A 19,862-nucleotide genomic window follows, 5' to 3' on the forward strand; every position below is an offset into this window, starting at 1 on the left:
AGGAAGGAAGGAAGGAAGGAAGGAAGGAAGGAAGGAAGGAAGGAAGGAAGGGCATTCCAAGGAGGAGCACAAGACAAGCGACAACACAGTCCGGAGTTGCACCATGGAGGAAGAGATGTAGGATAGCCACTCCCTAGACTCTCCCATGGTCCATTAGGCTAAAGTACAGGTAGTTCTCAAGCTATGACCAAAAATGAGCCCAAAATGCTGTTGCTAAGCAACACAGTTGCTGAATTTTCCATACACCCCTTTTTACAAACATTCTTGCCACAGTTGCTAAGTGAATCGATGCAGTTGTTAAGTTAGTAACACGGTTGCTAAGTGAATCTGGCTTCCGCATTGACTTTGCTTGCCAGAAGGCTGCGAATAGCAATAGCACTTAAGACTTATATATCACTTTACAGTGCTTTACAGCCCTCTCTAAGCAACCATATACAGAGTCAGCTTATTGCCCCCAACAATTTGGGTCCTTATTTTACCCACCTTGGAAGGATGGAAGGCTGAGTCAATCTTGGTGGGATTTGAACTGCCAAATTGCAGTCAGCCGACAGTCAGCAGAAGTAGCCTGCAGTACTGCACTCTCACCACTGCGCCACTGAGGCTCATGGCAATCCCATGACCCCAAAACACCGCAACTGTCATAAATACATGCTGCCAGGAATTCAAATTTCAATCATGTAGCTTTGGGGATGGTGCAGTGGTCATAAGTATGGGAACGAGGTCATCAATAACTTTTTCTGAAACAACCGTAACTTTGAATCATCACTAAACAGATGTTAAATCAAGGACTACGTGTATAGCACTTTTTCTCATTGTAACCTGCTACATCTAACTTTGGATATACTCTATTACTATCATCTATATACAGTACAGGAGGAATGCAGATTTGCAGAGCTGCACTACCAAAACCAGACAAAAAATAAAGTGTAAGAGCATTTTAGAGCTTAACATAATTAAAGCTGAATAGAATGTATATGATTGTTTCTCGGTCAGATTATGTTTTCCCCTTTCCCCTTTATACTATATTTTTAAAAAATCTGATAACTTTTGATTCCTTGGAGCTGAGTTTTCAAGAGTGATGATCTGGGACTCCTTTGCGAAGCCCACTTGGTGCTTCACAAGTTATTATTTTGTCACCTTAGTTGCTTATTTTCCTGTGCAGGAAAATTAATTTTAACGGACAACCAAGTGAAATCATCACCTTTTTTTCATATTGTACGAACAGAAGAACAGAATACGAACTTTATAACTCCAGGAAAACTTTGCATGGATGCAAAATATAATGCTACCAATTTTTGCATGAACTTGACTCCCTGCAAGGGACACCAGTGCATCTGTCTGAAATGCTGAATTCAGCCTACAAAAGAACACCATAAACTCCTTGGGTTCCAGTGGTGGGTTGCTCCCGGTTTAGCCCGGTTCGGCCGAGCCGGTAGTGGTGACGATGTGACGTCACCGAACCGGTTATCTGTGACTGGGAGCTGGGCCCTCCTGCCCGCCCCCGCTTTATTCCTACCTTTATGTCATGGTTTTTAGCCCAGCTGATAGGCGCAGCAGAGTGGATTGCCACACCTCAGCTGGCCAGAAATCTAACACGCATGCGCGGAGCGCAAGTTTGGTGCATGTGCGAGCAAAGCGAGTGTGCGAAGAGAACCGGTAGTAACACCAGTTGGAACCCACCACTGTTGGGTTCCACTGGGCTATCTTGGCTCATCTTAGAGTGAGAAGGAAGGTGATATTCACTGAGCCACCACATCTCCCAGCTCTTAGGGGTAGGGGGTGTTTGGGGGGGGGGCGGAGATACATCCCCAAAGCTTGCCACTGTCTAAGCTGGTATGCCGCAATGCATATGTTTTGTGACATCATAGTCCAGGAGTGTCAAACTCGAGTTCATTGAGGGCCGCATTAGGATTGTGTTTGATTTGGGGGGGGGGGACTGGGGGGGGGCGTGGCTGCGAGGGATGTGGCCAGCGCAATGTCACTCATGTTAGGGGCACCTGTGGTGGCCCGAGCGCTCTGCAACTGCCTCCTGCAATGCTCTGCCAGCGAAAACAGAGCTTGGGAGGGCTGCATGCTCTATTTTTGCTGGCAGAGGGTTGCAGGAGGTCATTGCAGCCAAAAACAGAGCTCCAGACCCGTTTTCGCTGGCAGAGGCACCATGGGCCGGTCCTTCACTGTTTCCAGGGTGGTCTTATGGGCCAGATCTAAGCACCCCGTGGTCTGGATCTGGCCCCCAGGCCTTGAGTTTGACACCCCTGTCATAGTCTGTAGTCACGGAAACATCCGTGATGGTATATTGCCAGCCCAGTTGTTGAATAGACAAAGCATGAGGCTAGTACAAAACCTGCAGTTCCTGCTTTCAATATTAAGTAATCCAATTTGGTCTAATATAAATCTTCCAATCCAGACTCCATGGCCACCAAAACTGGGAGCCTGTAATTAATAAACCCAGCTGCTAATCATGCCAGCTTAGACGTAGCTTCATGCAGACTACCGTCGTTGTGCTGGAATGCCTCTGCTGAAAAGACAGGAAGACCGGCCAACAACTTATTGAACACAGAGGAATAAGTGTGGGGTTTTATTTATTTTTTTTGTTTATTCCATCCTGACTAAAATGGCAATGTCAGATTGTGCCAGTTAGCATGCAACAAATTAGCGTGCAGCTGGACATACTTCAGCCATGGTTTTGTCTAATTCATCATGTAGGTACCGTGTAGGACTAATTGAAAGCAGTCTCCATTGCAAACCACTAAAGAAAGCTCATGGCTAACACTTCTATTCTCTAACAATCCAGACTTCAATTTATTTATTGAAATATTTATTGGGTTTAATATAAACCTAGGCTTGTTCTGATTTTCTTACTGGTTGTCTTAGGACCACAACTAAGTCCAAAATTATCTGTTGATAAGGGAGACATTTGTTAAGTGAGTTTTGCCCCATCTTACGACCTTTCCTGCCATGAAATGAATCACTGCAGTTGTTAAGTTAGTAACAAGGTTGTTAAGTGAATCAGGCTACCCCGTTGACAAGCCAAAGACACCAGCCTGAAGATGACGAGTGGGACCACGTCGAAACGTCGCCAAGATACTCTCAATCTTACACGGGAAAAGACCCAAATACACCAAAACTTGCATACCTCTACCCGTGAAAATTTACAGATAGATAGATAGATAGATAGATAGATAGATAGATAGATAGATAGATAGATAGATATGGATATGGGCATGGGCATGGGCATGGGCATGGGCATGGGCATGGGCATGGGCATGGGCATAGGCATAGGCATAGGCATAGACATAGACATAGACATAGACATAGACATAGACATAGACCAAAAACATTAATTTTGGGCATGCAGTTTTGATCCAACTCAACATACCTTCATGCTCCTGCATAACTCTCATTATCTCTCTATATTTATGACTGTAACTTTTATTTTGAGGCAAAAGGTTTCACATTTCTTGTCCCAAAGCTGCTTTTTTTCAAGAGGCAACTGGACTTTCTGTTTTTTTTTTCTTTGAAGATGTTTTGCTTCACATCCAAGAAGCTTTTTAGCGCTGAGGAAGCTTCTTGGATGAGAAGCGAAACGACTTCAAAGAAAAACCAGAAAATCCAGTTGCCTCTTGAAAAAAAGCAGCTTTGGGACAACCCAAAGTGGTCCCATCACTTGTGATAGGAGGGGAGGTTCTTACTCCCTCAGAAAGGGTCCACAATCTGGGTATCCTCCTGGATTCACGGCTATCTTTAGAAGACCATTTGATGGCCGTGACCAGGGGGGCCTTCGCACAAGTATGCCTGGTGCGCCAGTTGCGCCCTTTCCTAGACCGGGATGCCCTTGCCACGGTCACTCACGCCCTTGTTACGTCTCGGTTGGACTACTGTAACGCCCTCTACATGGGGCTGCCCTTGGGATGCACCTGGAGGCTACAGCTAGTCCAGAATGCAGCTGCGTGTTACAGAGGCTTCTCGTTACTCCCATGTGACACCTCTCTTGCGCGAGCTGCAATGGCTACCGGTGGTCCTCTGGGTCCGTTTCAAGGTACTGGTGCTCACCTATAAAGCCCTACATGGTTTAGGCCCGGGGTACTTGCAGGATCATCTCCTGCCATCCTCCCATCGTCCTGTGCGCTCCCATAGAGTGGGCGTCCTCAAGGTGCCGTCAGCCAGACAATGTCAGCTGGCGGCCCCTCGGGGGAGAGCGTTCTCTGTGGGAGCGCCAACCCTCTGGAATGGGCTGCCCACTGGCCTTAGATCAGCCCCTGACCTCCTCTCCTTCCACCACGAATTGAAAACGTGGCTCTTTCATCAAATGGGCTGATCCGTAGGGGTGATTTTTGAATAATTTTAATCAATTTTTAATTAGATTTTTAATGTTTATGTAATTTTTGTTCTGTTCTTTGTAAGCTGCCCTGAGTCCTTCGGGAGAAGGGCGGCATATAAATTACATAAATAAATAAATAAATAAATAAATAAATAAATAAATAAATAAATAAATAAATAAATAAATAAATAAATAAATAAATAAAATAAAACCATGACCTGGATGGCTGAGACTCTTAAAGAAAAGTATTCATCAGGATTCTGCTTTGCATGCTTGAAAATAAAATCAGACAAAGCTCCAAAGTGGCTCCCCATATGGTCCCTTTTTTTATATGTTAAGATCAGAAACTGAGGTACAACTCTGAGAAGTCTAAAAGTGATGGAATTGTGTAATTCTCCTTTTCCGCAAACAAACATGTCCCCTACCTGGACCTGCATTGTGCTGAGAAATTATTTCATGAAGAAAATTCCCTTTACCCCTTGGGAGATGAAAATATTGTTTATAGCAGCTGTGTGGATAGAGCCAATGTTATAATTCAGGGTATTCTCCAGAAAACAGACTAATTTGAATCATCACCAAGGACTGCTTGGTACTCAACCTTGAGCTACAAATATTCTCTTCTACCAGCTTTGTAGCCTTCCCAATACACATTTCCCCAGCACCGACACTAGACTTTCTGATAACAGGTTAAGAACCTTTTAGAAAACTCATTTCTACAAAGTTTTCTCAAACCTAACGGATACTATTAATTGATTAAACATTATTTCCTGAAATTTCACTGGTTGCTGCTGTTATTAGCTGTTTCTATCTGCCGATTGCTACTTTTTTCTTGCTTATACATTTTCCTTTGACACTGCCTTTTTAATAGATGCTCACAAACCGCCCGGCTGACTGATATTGATGGAGGGTTCAGAAATATATCACAATAATGCTTAACAGAATCAAAGGAATAACAAGAGTTGGAAGGGACCTTGGAGGTCTTCTAATCCGACTCCCATTTCAGACAAATGGTTGTCAAATCTCTTCTTAAAAACTTCCTGCATTGGAGTATTTTGGAAGCAAGTTATTCCACTGATTAATTGTTCTCACTGTTAGTAAGTTTCTCCTTATTTCCAAGTTGGTTGTCTCCTTGATTAGTTTCCACCCATTGTTTCTTGTCTTGTCTTCAGGTGCTTTGGAGAATAGCTTGACTCCCCTCTTCCTTGTGGCAACCCCTGAAATATTGGAACACTGCTATAATGTACCCCTTAGTCCTTCTTTTCTCTAAACTAGCTAAACCCAATTCCTGCAACCGTTCTTCATATGTTTTAGTCTCCAGGCCTTTAATCATCTTAGTTGTTCTTCTCTGCACTTTTTCCAAAGTCTCCACATCTTTTTGCAAACTGGAAGAACTCTCCGAAAAAAAGTTCAGGACTCAAAGTTTCCTTCCACTTTGATATCTTCTCCTTGCAATTCCCCTCCCCTCCCCTCTCATCCCAGATCTTTCCTAACAAAAGTCAAGAAAGTCTTGAGAAGCAGAGGAAGGGGATACTGAAACAAGCCAAGAAGGCAGGGCCCTCCTCTGACACATGGTTTTTCTTGCTACCTTGGGAATAGTTAAAAATGCAGTTCCCTGGGCTTGAGAGTAAGCTCAACTGAGCATGTCCATCTGAGAACTGTGCGTTCCATACTCAAGCCTATGATCCATAGCTAACTCAGACTTCTTCCCTATAGGAAGCCACTGGGAGAGGTTGACTAAGGTCTCATTAGCCTGCTGATGATAGCCCTACGCAGCCATTGCAGGCTGAACTGAGGAATGAAATCCTGACATAGTGCCAAGAGGTTATTTTGGACTGAAGGGGTTAAACAAGCTCAAATGAAATCTCTGTGAGAAACACTGTGGCTTTGTTCCAGATCCAGTAATAGTTCTGGAACAGGAAGAGGATAGGATTTCTGGGAATGAGAACTTGGGAATTCTCCTTGATTTACAGCTCCTGCTAGAACAGTGATTAGGAATTGGTAGCCTTTGCTCAGCTAAGCTGGTAACCAATTTCGGACCTTTCTGGAGCAAGAAGACCTAACAATAATAACTGACAGGTTTAGACTACTGCAAAGCCTTCTACATGGGCCTGCCAGAAAATGCAGTTGGCACAACATGGTAGAGATCTGCTACTGTAATACAACACTGAATTTCCTGAGTTTTTATTTTAATTCAAAGTCCTGCTTTCAAAGCTCCGCAATCTGCATGGTTTGGTTATTCAAGGAACTATAGGTAGTCCTTGATTTGCAACCAGAATTGAAACTGGAACTTTTGCTGCTAAGCAAGATGGTTGTTAAGTGGGTTGTGCCAGATTTTATTATCTTTTTTTTTTTTTTGGCTATGGTCATTAAGCAAATCACTGCAGTTGCTGAGTAAATCACATGGCCGTTAAGCAAATTTGGTTTTCCCCACTGACTTTGCTTGTTGTAAGCCAGATGGGAAGGTTACAAACGATGATCACATGTAGTCCTCGAACAGTGATGGTGAACCTTTTCAACACCGAGTACCAAAAAGGTCGTGGGGAAATATCGTGTGCGCTCCCTCATCGGGGCCACGCTCCGGAAAAGCCAAACTTCTGGGTTCTAGCGCACATGGATGCCCATCAGCTGGCTGGTGCATGTGTGCAGGCCGGTTTTTGGCACTGCCACACGAAGGGATCATGCTCCAGAAAAGCTGAACTTCCGGGTTCTGGCACGCATGCACACCTGACAATCAGCTGGCCGGCGTGTATGCGCACCGGTTTTCAGCACTGCTGTGCGTGCAAAGGACAGCTGATTGTTGTGCCTGCATGCACGCCAGAAATCCGGAAGACAAACAGGCAAGGCTGCGCGTGCCAGGTGACATGGCTTCGGGTGCCACTTTGGGCATGCATGCCATAGGTTCACCATCATGGTCCTAGGATGCAACTGTCATAAATACATACCGGTTGCCAAGGGCCCACATTTGGACCACATGGCTGTGGAGATGCTGCAATGGTCATAAGTGCAAGGACTGGATCATTTTCAGCACCATTGAAACTTTGAACAGCAGCTAAACAAATGGTCATAAATCGAGGACCATCTGTATTTCCTCCAAATGGTTTCTGCCCATACTGTGCAAGCATCAAGGAACAGATGCTGAAAGTCCTAACTATGCTAGAGATAAATTGTGCAGCCAGACATAGTTCTTCTCTGATATGGCCATGATGTTGTTTAATTACCTGCCCTCAAGGTCATCCTGACACCATCTCTTTTGGCTTTCTCCAAAGCTGTCAAGCCTCTTTTGTTTAGATAGGACTTTTTAATTATAACATGTGAAGTTTGGATTTTTGTTTTGTTTTGTATGAGATTGGGCAACAGTTTTGCTTTTATGGTTTATTGATGTTTGAGTAATGTCAATTTGGGGTAACTAAGGATTTCATATGATGATGTTATGATCTTGAGTTGTAAACCACTCTGAGTCTTAAAAGTTGGCCAGTATAAAAATAAGTATAACAAACATATATTTCCTGGTGGGCTTTTGAATGTATTAAATTCCTCCAATGAAAATTCAGAGGATTTTTGGTAATATCAGATAACAGAAAATTTTTGACAAAGCCAGATCAGCAAGGAGCCCAATCCATGTTTAATTGTTTCAGGCTTAAATATGTGTATATATAATCTAGTTCTAAAGGCTCAACACAAATTTACTGCTTCCTCTTGATTTTGGAATTTCTTTGGGACACAGTTTTGAGAATGTTTACAGGAAAGAAGAGAAAGTTTGGGATCCTGACCCAGGGCTAAAATTGCATTTCTGGTGAACATCCAAAACTAATTTCAGTTCCAATGAAGCTAACATAATTGAGAAAACAGTCATCGTCCACAATTTCCAGGCACACTTCGACATGTGGACTAAAGGTTTTTTGTTTTTGTTAGATCCATCTCTTCGTAAACATGCTTTAATCTTGGAACATTAAAGATCACTGATGTACAAAGGATTACTTACAGACCCATAATGGTGTCTTCTGAAAGCAAGGAATGTCCTCCAGATTATATGTTTTGTTGTGATCTCTCTTACACTAATGATTTCCATCTCAGAAATACCCAAAATTAATATTCATGGCATTCAGGCACTCAGCATAAGGAAAACAGTCTCTGGAAGTGCTTTCCAAGTCTGTTCATGGCATCCTTTACTCTCCATTCACAGAGGATGAAAAGTTATAATGATAATTTCATCCTTCCTCCAAACTGAAGCCAAGATACATTCCTCTCCTGCTTTATCCTCACATCAACTTCAAAATCTCAGTTGGGATAAAGGAAAGTGATTGCCCCAAGCACTCTGCAACCTTGGTGATTTAAGCAGAAGTTTGAACTAAGATTTTTCCGGTCATGTCTACACGATGCCACATAGTGCCATATACATCTTGCTGATGTGAACTAACTAATTTGGGACAATATCCTTTAAGAATGAATCAACATCAACCCTGCAGGTTTTCTAAAGCCTTTGCATGTTTTCTCAAAGTTGAGTTCTACTGGGGAGAGGGGACTTGCAGTAAAAGTACAATGATCTTGATTGCAATCTAAAATAGATACTATGGAAGGGACGCGATGGCTCAGTGGCTAAGACGCTGAATTTGTCCATCAGAAAGGTCAGCAGTTCAGCGGTTCGAATCCCTCGTGCCGCGTAACGGGGTGATCTCCCATTACTTGTCCTAGCTTCTGCCAACCTAGCAGTTCGAAAGCATGTAAAAATGCAAGTAGAAAAATAGGGACCACTTTGGTGGGAAAGTAACAGCGTTCCATGCACCTTCGGCATTTAGTCACGCAGGCCACATGACCACCGAGATGTCTCTGGACAACGCTGGCTCTTCGGCTTAGAAACAGAGATGAGCACCGCCCCCTAGAGTCGGAAACAACTAGCACACATATGCAGGGGAACCTTTACCTATGGAAGGCAGACCCTCCAATCAATTTGTGAAAGAAGAGAGTTTAAGCAAACACCTTTCTGCTACACCAACTTCCCATCTATGCTTTGATTGTTGAAGTGAGCTTGATCCTTGAAAGATATTATTTCAAAATATCATAAAAATTAAATATTTTAAAAATATTATACTAAGCAGACTTGCCTTAGTAGCAATTTTATTCCCCTACTAGGACTAGGTGCAATTCACACAATACATTACATTACAGGGGACAGGCATACCTATAAGGTACCAGTAAGTCCTTTGTCCAATAATGAAAGTATTGTGATAACATCAATAATCTCATTCAGTTCAATGCTGCTGCATTGGATCCTATAAGCACGCACACACACACACACACACACACACACACACACACACACACACACACCACCTGATCTCGAAAAGCATATGGTAGCTACAAAAAGCCCAAACTGTATCCTTATAAACTCATGAAATAGGTTAAGCACAATGTGTATCTTCACCAGATCCATCCAATGGGTTTCAGAATGCTTTGGTTCAAAACATTGAACCAAGTGTAATCACCCTAATCATGATACTTAAACTTTTACTCTCTGGGTGGGTTAATCAGCTTGAGATAGTAAAGCACCATAACTGGCCATGATTTATTTATTTTTTTCCAATACAACACTCTGCAAGACTTCTTTTAACTATAAGATGCTGGAAAAGCCAGCATTTAGATTCCCACATAATACTCTTCCATGTCGAGCAAAAATCTGGATAACCACTGTATGATGTCTCAAAGATACAGAAAAATTCTAACCCAGGAAGTTTTAACCCAAGATCCATGATAAGCTTCAAAGAATCCAGGAACTTGAATGAGAAAAAAATACAACTTCATTTTCACCAACTTCTGAAATTTCATAGAGAAGGGGCCACCGCATTCAAAAGGATCAATACCAGAAAAAGGTTAAGAAATCCTGCTTTGTAAAGAGTAAGAAAAATGACCTTGTGGAGATATGCAGGAATTGTTTCCTAGGCAAAAGGGGCTGAAGGATTTTTTATTCCTAAATAAAAGGAATGAAATAACATTCAGAAGTGGCTCAGATGCCGATTTACCGAAGTACAAAGAGGAAGAGGTAAAACACAAACAGACTTACAAGATTCAGCTATTATAGCCAATCTCAGTAAAAGTAGTTTTAGTCTTCCTGTGGATTTGATTTCCTGGTCTGATCTACCTAGCGGGACTGACAAGCTAACTTTTTTATTGTTTTATGACTGTCACAATCATAGTGCAGATCTGAGAAACTTACGTTAACTGAAAAGTACGATAGCTTAACATTATTCTGTGGATCACATCATTGAGTTCTCTTTATATCACATGAGGAAATTGATACCCCCATAAAGGTAGGCAAAAGAGATTTCCATCATGATCCAATGCATGCATTTTAAGTTTCACTGGTTCAGTTAAGCTTATTTCTATTAAGGGTATTTAAGTTTGCAGCCCTACTTTTGCTTTTGGTTTAAAACAACCACTAAAATGCAACTTATAAAATAACTTATAAAATAATTTTAAAAATACAAGTTATAAAATACAATAAGAACATCAGTGACTTTTTCCCCCCCTCTGTACACCTAGGAATCAAAGATAACCTCAGATTTCCCAAAGTTTGGTAATAAACCAGCAGGCTGGGTTTATTGTTTAACTGAATATGCATTAAAGCTGTAAAAATATTGACTGTATTGATTTCTCTAGACCCACCACCGGAAATGTAAATTAGCAACTACTGTTGAATTATTTCACAGGAAAAGATATTCTCTGTCACAGTTTTGGCACTGTAAGATTATATCACTTTACACATTCTAAGTTATGTTCACAATTGTCATTTGTTCAAAAGGTGTGACCTAAAAACAACTGTAGTAGGTCTACCCCTAAGTACAATCAATCACTCTTGCTTATATTCCCTCTTGGCCACATTCAGAAAAAAATAAAATCAGCAAACCTTTGTTCATTCTATAATAATATATTCATTCACAAGAATGTTGGACTGCTAAAACTCTGTAGAGATTCTCAGACATCCAGGTCATGGTTGTCCCAAAGATGCTTTTTCGGGAGGCAACTGGACTTTCTTGTTTTTTTCTTTTGATGTTTGACAATGTTTGACTGCCTTCATTGCAGTTGTGTATCTAAACCTTCTTTGGATATATCCAGGGGTAAAATGCTCCTGGTTTGGACCGGATTGGGGGATCCGGTAACGATTGTGGCCGGTAGTTCAAAGAACCGGCAGCGATTGTGGTGTGAGACTCTGCCCATCCACCCGGGTGTTTTTTACCCTCTGTGCATGAACAGGTTTTGTGCATGCACAGAGGGTCTGCGCACGCATGTGACGCAGTGCGTGCACTTCCGAACCGGTAAGGAAGGTAAGTGGATTTCACCCCTGGATATATCCCATCTACAGGAAGACTTTCATGTAATGCCAGTCTCATTTACAAAGTCTGTCCCCAGCAGTAAAATCATTCAAAAAAGTATGACAGACCCAGCCTGGCACTTTTGAGCTATTTGGTCATGATTGCTGAGAATTTTGATTGATTGATTAGTCCAATTTATATGCCGCCCTTCTCCGTAGACTCAGGGTAGCTTACAATGCATTATAGCAATAGCCTGCATACTTTTATGTATATACCTGCTTATTGGGGCTTTCGCCCCCCCCCCTGCAAGCGCTGTTATTCTATACAAAGTTGGCTTATTGTCCCCACAATCCGGGTCCTCAATTTACCTATCTTGAAAGGATGGAAGGCTGAGTCAACCTTGAGCCTAGTGAGATTCGAACTTGCACTAATTGCAGGCAGCTGGCAGCTAAGTGCTAGCACTTAATAGCACTTTAGTCCGCTGCACCACCAAGGCTTGATCGTTGCTGTTCTCTTGCAATCAGATAGAATAGAATAGAATAGAATAGAATAGAATAGAATAGAATAGAATAGAATAGAATAGAATAGAATAGAATAGAATAGAATAGAATAGAATAGAATAGAATAGAATAGAACAGAATAGAATTCTTTATCGGCCAAGTATGATTGGACACAGAAGGAATTTTTCTTTGGTGCATATGCTCTCAGTGTACATAAAAAGACAACATACACTCATCAAGAATTACAAGGCACAACAGCCAGTGATAGTCCTATGGTACAATAAGCAATCAAATCATACTAGGAAACAATCAATATCAATATAAATTGCAAGGATACAAGCAACAAAGTTACAGTCATGCAGTCATAAGTGGGAGGAGATGGGCAACAGGAACAATGAGAAGACCAATAGCAATAGTAATGCAGCCTTAGTGAATAGTTTGACAGTGTTGAGGGAATTATTTGTTTAGCAGAGTGATGGCATTCGGGGGGAAAAATTGTTCTTGTATCTAGTTGTCTTGGTGTGCAGTGCTCTGTAGCGTCGTTTTGAGGGTAGGAGTTGAAACAATTTATGTCCAGGATTAAAGAAAAGTGGGGTGGGAGAGAGAGATTACATGCAGTTATTGATTATATTCCATCCCAACAGGGCAAAATAAGCAGTATGTTGGTAAATAAGAAAATGCAAACTGTTTAAAACTTGTTGTGGTCCGCCGGTGACCTGTGGAGCTGGCAGCAGAGTCGGACAGTGAGGAGGTTGGGAAGGAACATGGGCCAGTCCTGGAGTCTGGGGAAGGCTCGGATGAGGGCTCTGCATCGGAGGCAAAAAAAGGGCCATCTGGGAGGTAAGTGCTGCCTCCAGAGCCTCCAGAGTCGGACCTCAGCGAGGCAGAGAGACAAGGGGAGCCTGTTCTCAGTACGCGCATGTGCAGAGCTGCCAGAAGGCAAGAACAGTTAAAACAAAAGGGATGACTCAGGAGTAGGGCTTGGAGATGATTGGCCCCTCCCATAAGATTAAAAGGAGGAGCAAAGGCACGTGGGCCTTTGCAGGAAGTAACATTGTTAATTCTGTTCAGTTTAAAATCTGAAGCTCTGTTTGATTCTGGACTCCGTGTGGCTTTGCCAATTAGGTCTTTGGCAGCGTTTCAAGGGAGATAAGTGGGTGATTATCAGCCTTATCCCGAAGGATTCTTTACAACTATTTGGGACTCATCTGTGAATGAACAGAATTCACAGCTGTTGCAATAAAAGGTTTTTGGGACTACTCGTGTGTTTTACTGAAGCCTAGGTCAGAACAAAACTATGTGATCACAACAATGTCACTAATATTAAGAGGTCACAATAGCAAAAGAAAAGGCTTTAATTTGCATTTATATAATGGCTCAGAAGCATGCAGAAGGGAATGCTTTGCAGGTTTCCACATGTCTGTTTTTGATTATATCTGAATTACAAACAGTTGTTCTTTTTCAAACAGTATCGTGGCTTGCAATGCAAAACTCCCGGGATCCAAGTCAATTGCTCTCTCTTTCTAGGTCAAAGCAGCCTTCAACTCACTGAATAGAGCGAGGAATGCACTGTGCACCTTTACATTTGCAACTATATTTTTGCAATCTCTTTCTTTATGAATCTGCCTCTTCCATCTCTGATTTGGGGAGAGGGAGGGGAGAGCCTCTTTGTTGCTTCACGGTTGCATATAACAAGCAGGCAGGACCAAATCCTGAGTCACAGGCTGACCTAAGATATTTTACACATTACAGATTAAGAGCCTTAGTGGTGCAGCAGACTAAAGCACTGTTAAGTAGCACCAACTGCCTGCAATTACTGCAAGTTCAAATCTCACCAGGCTCAAGGTTGACTCAGCCTTCCATCCTTTCGAGGTAGGTAAAATGAGGACCCGGTTTGTAGGGGCAATAAGCTGACTTTGTATAAAAAAGAACACCACTTGGGGGGGGGCGAAAGTCCTACTAAGCAGGTCTTATACAAAAGTATGAAGGCTATTGCTTAACGCATTGTAAGCCGCCCTGAGTCTCTGGAAAAGGGCGGCATATAAATCAAACCAATAAATAAATAAATAAATAAACAGAGTTGGAAGGGGCCTTGTAGGTCATCTAGTCTAACCCCTTGCCCAAGCAGGAGACCCTACACCATTTCTGACAAATGGCAGCCCAATCTCTTCTTGAAAGTCTCAAGTGATGAGACTTCCGAAGGCAAGCTGTTCCACTGGTTGATTGTTCTCACTATTTAGTATTAGCAACAGTAGCAAATAGTTCTTTTTTTTTCCAATAATTTTTTTTTACTTTCAAAAACACAAACAAAACAAAACATAAAAACATTATCATTCCATACAATTATAGACAGTGTATCAGTTGGTGGCATTTTTGTGCTTCTCTTCTCTTCAATTTATCACTAAACATGCTAGCTTATTTCCAAAAGTTTCAACATCCATTTATATCATAATTATTTCCAATTCTTATTCTCTATCCAATGGTAAAATAAATCCCATATCAAATAATATTGTCTATCTTCCTGCTCTCTTATTTCAAATGTCAGTTTACTCATTTCAGCACATTCCATCATTTTCTTAATAATTTCTTCATCATTAGCTAACTTTTCTCCTTTCCAATTTTTAGCAAATACAATTCTAGCTGCTGTCAAGAGATTCACAATTAAATAGTAGCAAATAGTTCTTAATTTTTTTAAAAAAAAAAATCTTAATAGCAGAGCTTAAGAAGTGAACCCCCCTAAAAAAGAAAAAGATTATTGAGTCTGAGTGATGGTTTGGGGTTTTTTTTAACTGAGAAATCCCAGCTCTTGCTTCATTTCTTGGTAGATGTGGTTAATGTTGGATGGCAGTAGAGACTTCAAAACAATTTGCTATAGAATTTGTTATGTTAACATGGTACAGAAAACCCTGCCAAAAGAAAACTGACCACACTCAAACAACGACCGAGAAACCATACTGTCCATTTTGATGACTAATTAAGAGGCAAACTCACATCAGGAAGTGTGCTGTTGTTTTCCACATCATCTGCAATTTCCGACGCATATTAAAACATGCCCCCAGGATTTTTCACAGATCGTGTTTGCCAAATATCTATGTACTATGAAATAAGGAAACATCCCAGTATCCTGACTTTTAGATATTCCCAATGTGTAACAAAGGTGTGTGATGCATGAATAAATAAATAGGTATGATATTTTTATGGGGACATAAAGCAGGTATATTTTATCACATCCAAAGACACACACTTTGAAAACATGAGCAATGCAATCACTGCCCTGAGGCTGGTAGAAATAGTGTGATGTTCTATGGCACCTTACAAATACTACATGAACTTACAATTGTTGTATTCTGGCTTTCAGTCAAGACTTTCAAAGATTTGTTTGTCTTCTGTTACTCAACCTACTAATTTTAGCAAGCTTGACCAGAGCCATTGTCCAATATTAATTTCAGAGTTGTTTCTGGCCCTACCCTCTGGATCTGTGCTTTGCATTAGGACAAACAAACAATTACGAGTGCAATGAAGTTTTGATGCTGTCAGATAAAACAGAAAGTCATGAAAAGAAAAAAGCTGTTATCTACATGACCCAGAAATGACAAAGAGGAATCTTTGGTGTGCTAAGATATGATTCTATTGGTACTATAATTTTTTATTTTCTTGACAGTTCCCATTCTGCTGTTGCTTGTTAGATTTGCCCATCCTATAAAAAAAAATCAGCAATCAGAGTTTCTAATTATCCATCCTTCTAGAGATAAACAGAAAGATACAGGCTGACTTTCAACCCAATCTGATGGAAGAAAGGTAAACTTTCCTTAACTGCAGATGATCCCAGTTAACCTCAGCAAACATTGTAAAGTTTCCCTGCTGCCCTCTTTAGGGTTAATTGCAAAAAAACCACTTTTTCCTGTACAGGCCAAGCCAGGCCAAGCCAACTCTTGATCAGATAGATAAGAGTTTCCAACCCAAGTGCTAAAGAAACTTCTGATCCCGGCCACCCAATGACACCAGTTAACAATAGTTAAAACTATTCCTTGGTCCTTGGGACCATGCATCCTTCAGAACACACATACCCCCATCCATCCATTCCAAACACACCCCTAGGTTCTCTTGAAAAAGCATCTATCAAGCTTGAAGGTGTGTCGATAGTCATAGACTAACAATAGGAGGAATAATCTAAAGTCACAAACCTGCTACTGGCTGCGAATAGTCATAATCAAATAAAATCGAGAAGTCCAGCTCTTCTTGAGGACTGATATTCGGATTCGGATCGTCGTCCCCTTGCTGGGAGTTCGGATCCGAATCGTTTGGACTGGAAGCCATCTCTTAACGCCTAAGGATGATCTCTTTACAATTCTAATTGGGGAGGAGGGGGGGGAAAGAGGCAAAAAAAAAAAAAAAAAAAAAAAACACGGGAGAGGCAACTCTGCCCTCTCCTTCGCAAGCAATCGCAAGAATTAATGATAATCCCCGGTCGTCTGAACCATGCAACTCGCAAAAAAGAAAAGAAATGAACTGAAATGAAATGCACGCTTCCTTTAAACTTCTGGGGGAGGGGAGAGGGGGGGAATCCCCTAGGTCCTAGGAGGTCGTTTGCCCTGGGAATCTCCCTCCGCCACCCCGCGTGGCAAGAAGAGGCGTGTTTGCACGCGCAAAAAGCTGCTCCCGCGGAAAGTGGGGAGCGCTCGCTACTACTTCTGCAGCTCCCTGGCCCTGCACGGCTGCAGCTTCGCTCCCGGAGCGTCTGAAGCCCGTTCGAGGCGCGGCGAGGCGACTTCCTGTTCGCGGGGAGCCACCTGGGGCGAGAGAAGGCGGCGCTGCCTCCGGGAGGGGAGGGCAGGAGCGGCGGCTCTGCCACCGCGTCGGTCTCCCGCAGGCTGATCGCTGCCCGGTCCGCTTCTTTTCAAAGCGGGAGAAAGTGGAAGCTGAGGGGGGAGGAGAGATGAAAAGGTTGGCCAAAGAACGGACGGGCTTTTTGCGCGCACACACGCGCGCGGCCCTGAGAACGTGGGAATGCGGGTCTGTGTGTGTCTCTCCGCACGTTACGCTTGCCTGCGTCGTGGCCTGGGTTGTGCTCACCTTAAGGTTCTGTAGAGATTCTCAGGCATCCAGGTCATGGTTGTCCCAAAGCTTTTTTTTTTTTTTTCAGGAAGCAACTGGACTTTCTTGGTTGTTGTTGTTGTTGTTGTTTTTCTTTGAAGAGGTTTCGCTTCTCATCCAAGAAGCTTCTTCAACTCTGACAGGAGAGTGGGGCATGGAAGGATTTATATTTCTTGCAGACAGCTGGTCATCTGCATCAGTGGTGGGTTTCAAAAATTTTTTACTACCGGTTCTGTGGGTGTGGCTTGGTGGGCGTGGCATGGCATGGTGGGCATGGCAGGGGAAGGATACTGTAAAATCTCCATTCCCTCCCCAATCCAGGGGAAGGTTACTACAAAATCCCCATTCCCTCCCGATCAGCTGGGACTAGGGAGACAGAGAATAGATGGGGGCAGGGCCAGGCAGAATTTTTATTACCGGTTTTCCAAACTACTCAAAATTTCCGCTACAGGTTCTCCAGAACTGGTCAGAACCTGCTGAAACCCACCTCTGATCTGCATCCTTTTAGAGGGTCATTGAAGCACTTGGAGGTTTATCTGTGTCCTCAGGATCCCCTGAAGTAGTGCTCCTACTCGGATTAGATTAGGATGCAGATGACCAGCTGTCTGCAAGGAATATAAATCCTTCCATGCTCCAGTATCCTGTCAGAGCTGAAGAAGCATCTTGGATGGGAAGCGAAACACCTTCAAAGAAAAAGAAAATAAACCAAGAAAGTCCAATTGCCTCTTGAAAAAGCACCTTTGGGATATATAACTCTAAGGTTGTTTGAGGGCGCCCGACATGCTGAACCAATGCCTAACCTCGTTTTTTCCCTGGAGAGAGAAAGGTGGGGATCCCACGAGTCTTTTCACTTCGCTGCAGAAATTCACCAGGCGGGGAAAAGCGGAGGGAGGGAAGTAAACTTTCCGCCGGATGCGTTTCTTCCTACTGTCAAAAGAAGCATGGAAGTAGGACTGGGGAAAAACTGATGCTTAAATCATGCAGACACATATCAATGCAAATAAATACACGTGCGTTCCCTTGAATGGGTCAAGGGAAGGGGGAAGAAACAGAAGGTCTTAGGGTAGTGGTGAAATCCAATTTTTTTTACTACCGGTTCTGTGGGCATGGCTTGGCTTGTTGGGTGTGGCAGGGGAAGGATATTGCAAAATCCCCATTCCCTCCCCACTCCTGGGGGAAGGATATTGCAAAATCTCCATTCCCACCCCACTCGGGGGCCAGCCAGAGGTGGTATTTGCCAGTTCTCCGAACTGCTCAAAATTTCCGCTACTGGTTCTCCAGAACCTGCTGGATTTCACCCCTGTCTTAGGGATGGATTTTGCGAGGGATATGAGGCTATATAAACGGTGTGGACTGTCATTGTAAAATTCGGTGAAATATGGTGTCTATGAGAAAGAAAAACAGATGGGTAATTTTTTTTTTACTTGATGGTTATATAATCGACACCATAATGGAAGACAATATATGTTATAATATGATGGATGTTATTGCATATCTGTTTATATATTACTGCATTTTTGTTACTGTATATATGACTATAATGACGATGATGATGTTTGTACGTTCGCATGTTAACATCTTAGACATGTAGAGAGCACACTGTTCAATATAGAAAGAAAATTTATGATATAAAACAATAAAAAATATTAATGGGAACAGTAAACGGCGTGCCTTTTCTACATTCCCAAAGGATTTGGATGTTAATATTTTTAAAAAAGGAGAACATTGTTAAAAGCAAAGGGGTCATTGGTTGATTTGATTTCTCTCAGACCTTTCGAGATAACCTATATGTCAATTATAAATGTATGATGAGTTGCATTAGTGCCATCACTGCCTCCTGTACCGTTTATTATTTCATTAAGGCGTTTTGTGTATTTTACTTATTCAAATATTGATGATTTAATATACCGTAAGCTGCTACCCTGTGGGAAAACATACAAAAGCACCTTTTGAAATGTGTAAAACTTAGATGAAAGATTAATCAGTTTTTCATCCTGATCAAACTTATTTTTTTAAAAAAAATCTATCCTCAAGTGTCCCTCCTAAGATGTGACATCGCCTTTTGCCTCTCGATAAGATGTAGCTACTGATGTACTGACTATTAAATACATGAAAAACAAGTACAGCATATCTACATAAGAACGTTTAACTAATGCCTTTCACTAACATAAACTGGTAAAATTTACATAAAGCTTTGTATACAAAGTTAACAGCATGTAACTGAAAACAGGTATAGAAGTGCTAGAAAGAAACCAGAGGGGGAAAAAAAAACTTTGTTGCACAGGTGTTTTGTCAGTACATTGCAAAATTTTGAACATGTGACCACATTTTACATTTTTTCCCAGCTTTCAGGAAAACTATCCCGTAGTGAACAATTGATTCTGTTAATTATGATGTTTGCTTAATGACTGTGATATTTGCTTAATGACCTCCACAAAAAAAGGTCATCAAATTGGATTGGTCATTGTGGGTGACCTATTTTACAAGGATCACTTGGGAGCCACAGTGGTACAGTAGCTAGAGTGCAGTACTGCAGAGTACTTTTGTTGACTGCCGGCTGCCTGCAATTTGGCAGTTCAAATCTCACCAGGCTCAAGGTTGACTCAGCCTTCCATCCTTCTGAGGTGGGTAAAATGAGGA

General features: G+C 42.0%; 1 protein-coding gene across 1 annotated transcript in view; it reads right to left on the bottom strand.

Annotated features, from left to right (window-relative positions):
• NFATC2 (nuclear factor of activated T cells 2) overlaps nucleotides 1-16,445 on the bottom strand; it is a 180,650-nt gene extending 164,205 nt beyond the window's left edge. Inside the window, exon 1 of the mRNA XM_070940048.1 lies at nucleotides 16,313-16,445. Coding sequence (XP_070796149.1) covers nucleotides 16,313-16,445 — 133 coding nt within the window. The remainder of the gene's footprint in view (nucleotides 1-16,312) is intronic.
• Nucleotides 16,446-19,862: the final 3,417 nt, after the last annotated feature.

This window comes from Pituophis catenifer, unplaced genomic scaffold, assembly GCF_029215685.1.
Source record: "Pituophis catenifer annectens isolate HBS135680 unplaced genomic scaffold, rPitCat1.0.hap2 SCAF_3, whole genome shotgun sequence".
NCBI lineage: Eukaryota > Metazoa > Chordata > Lepidosauria > Squamata > Colubridae > Pituophis > Pituophis catenifer.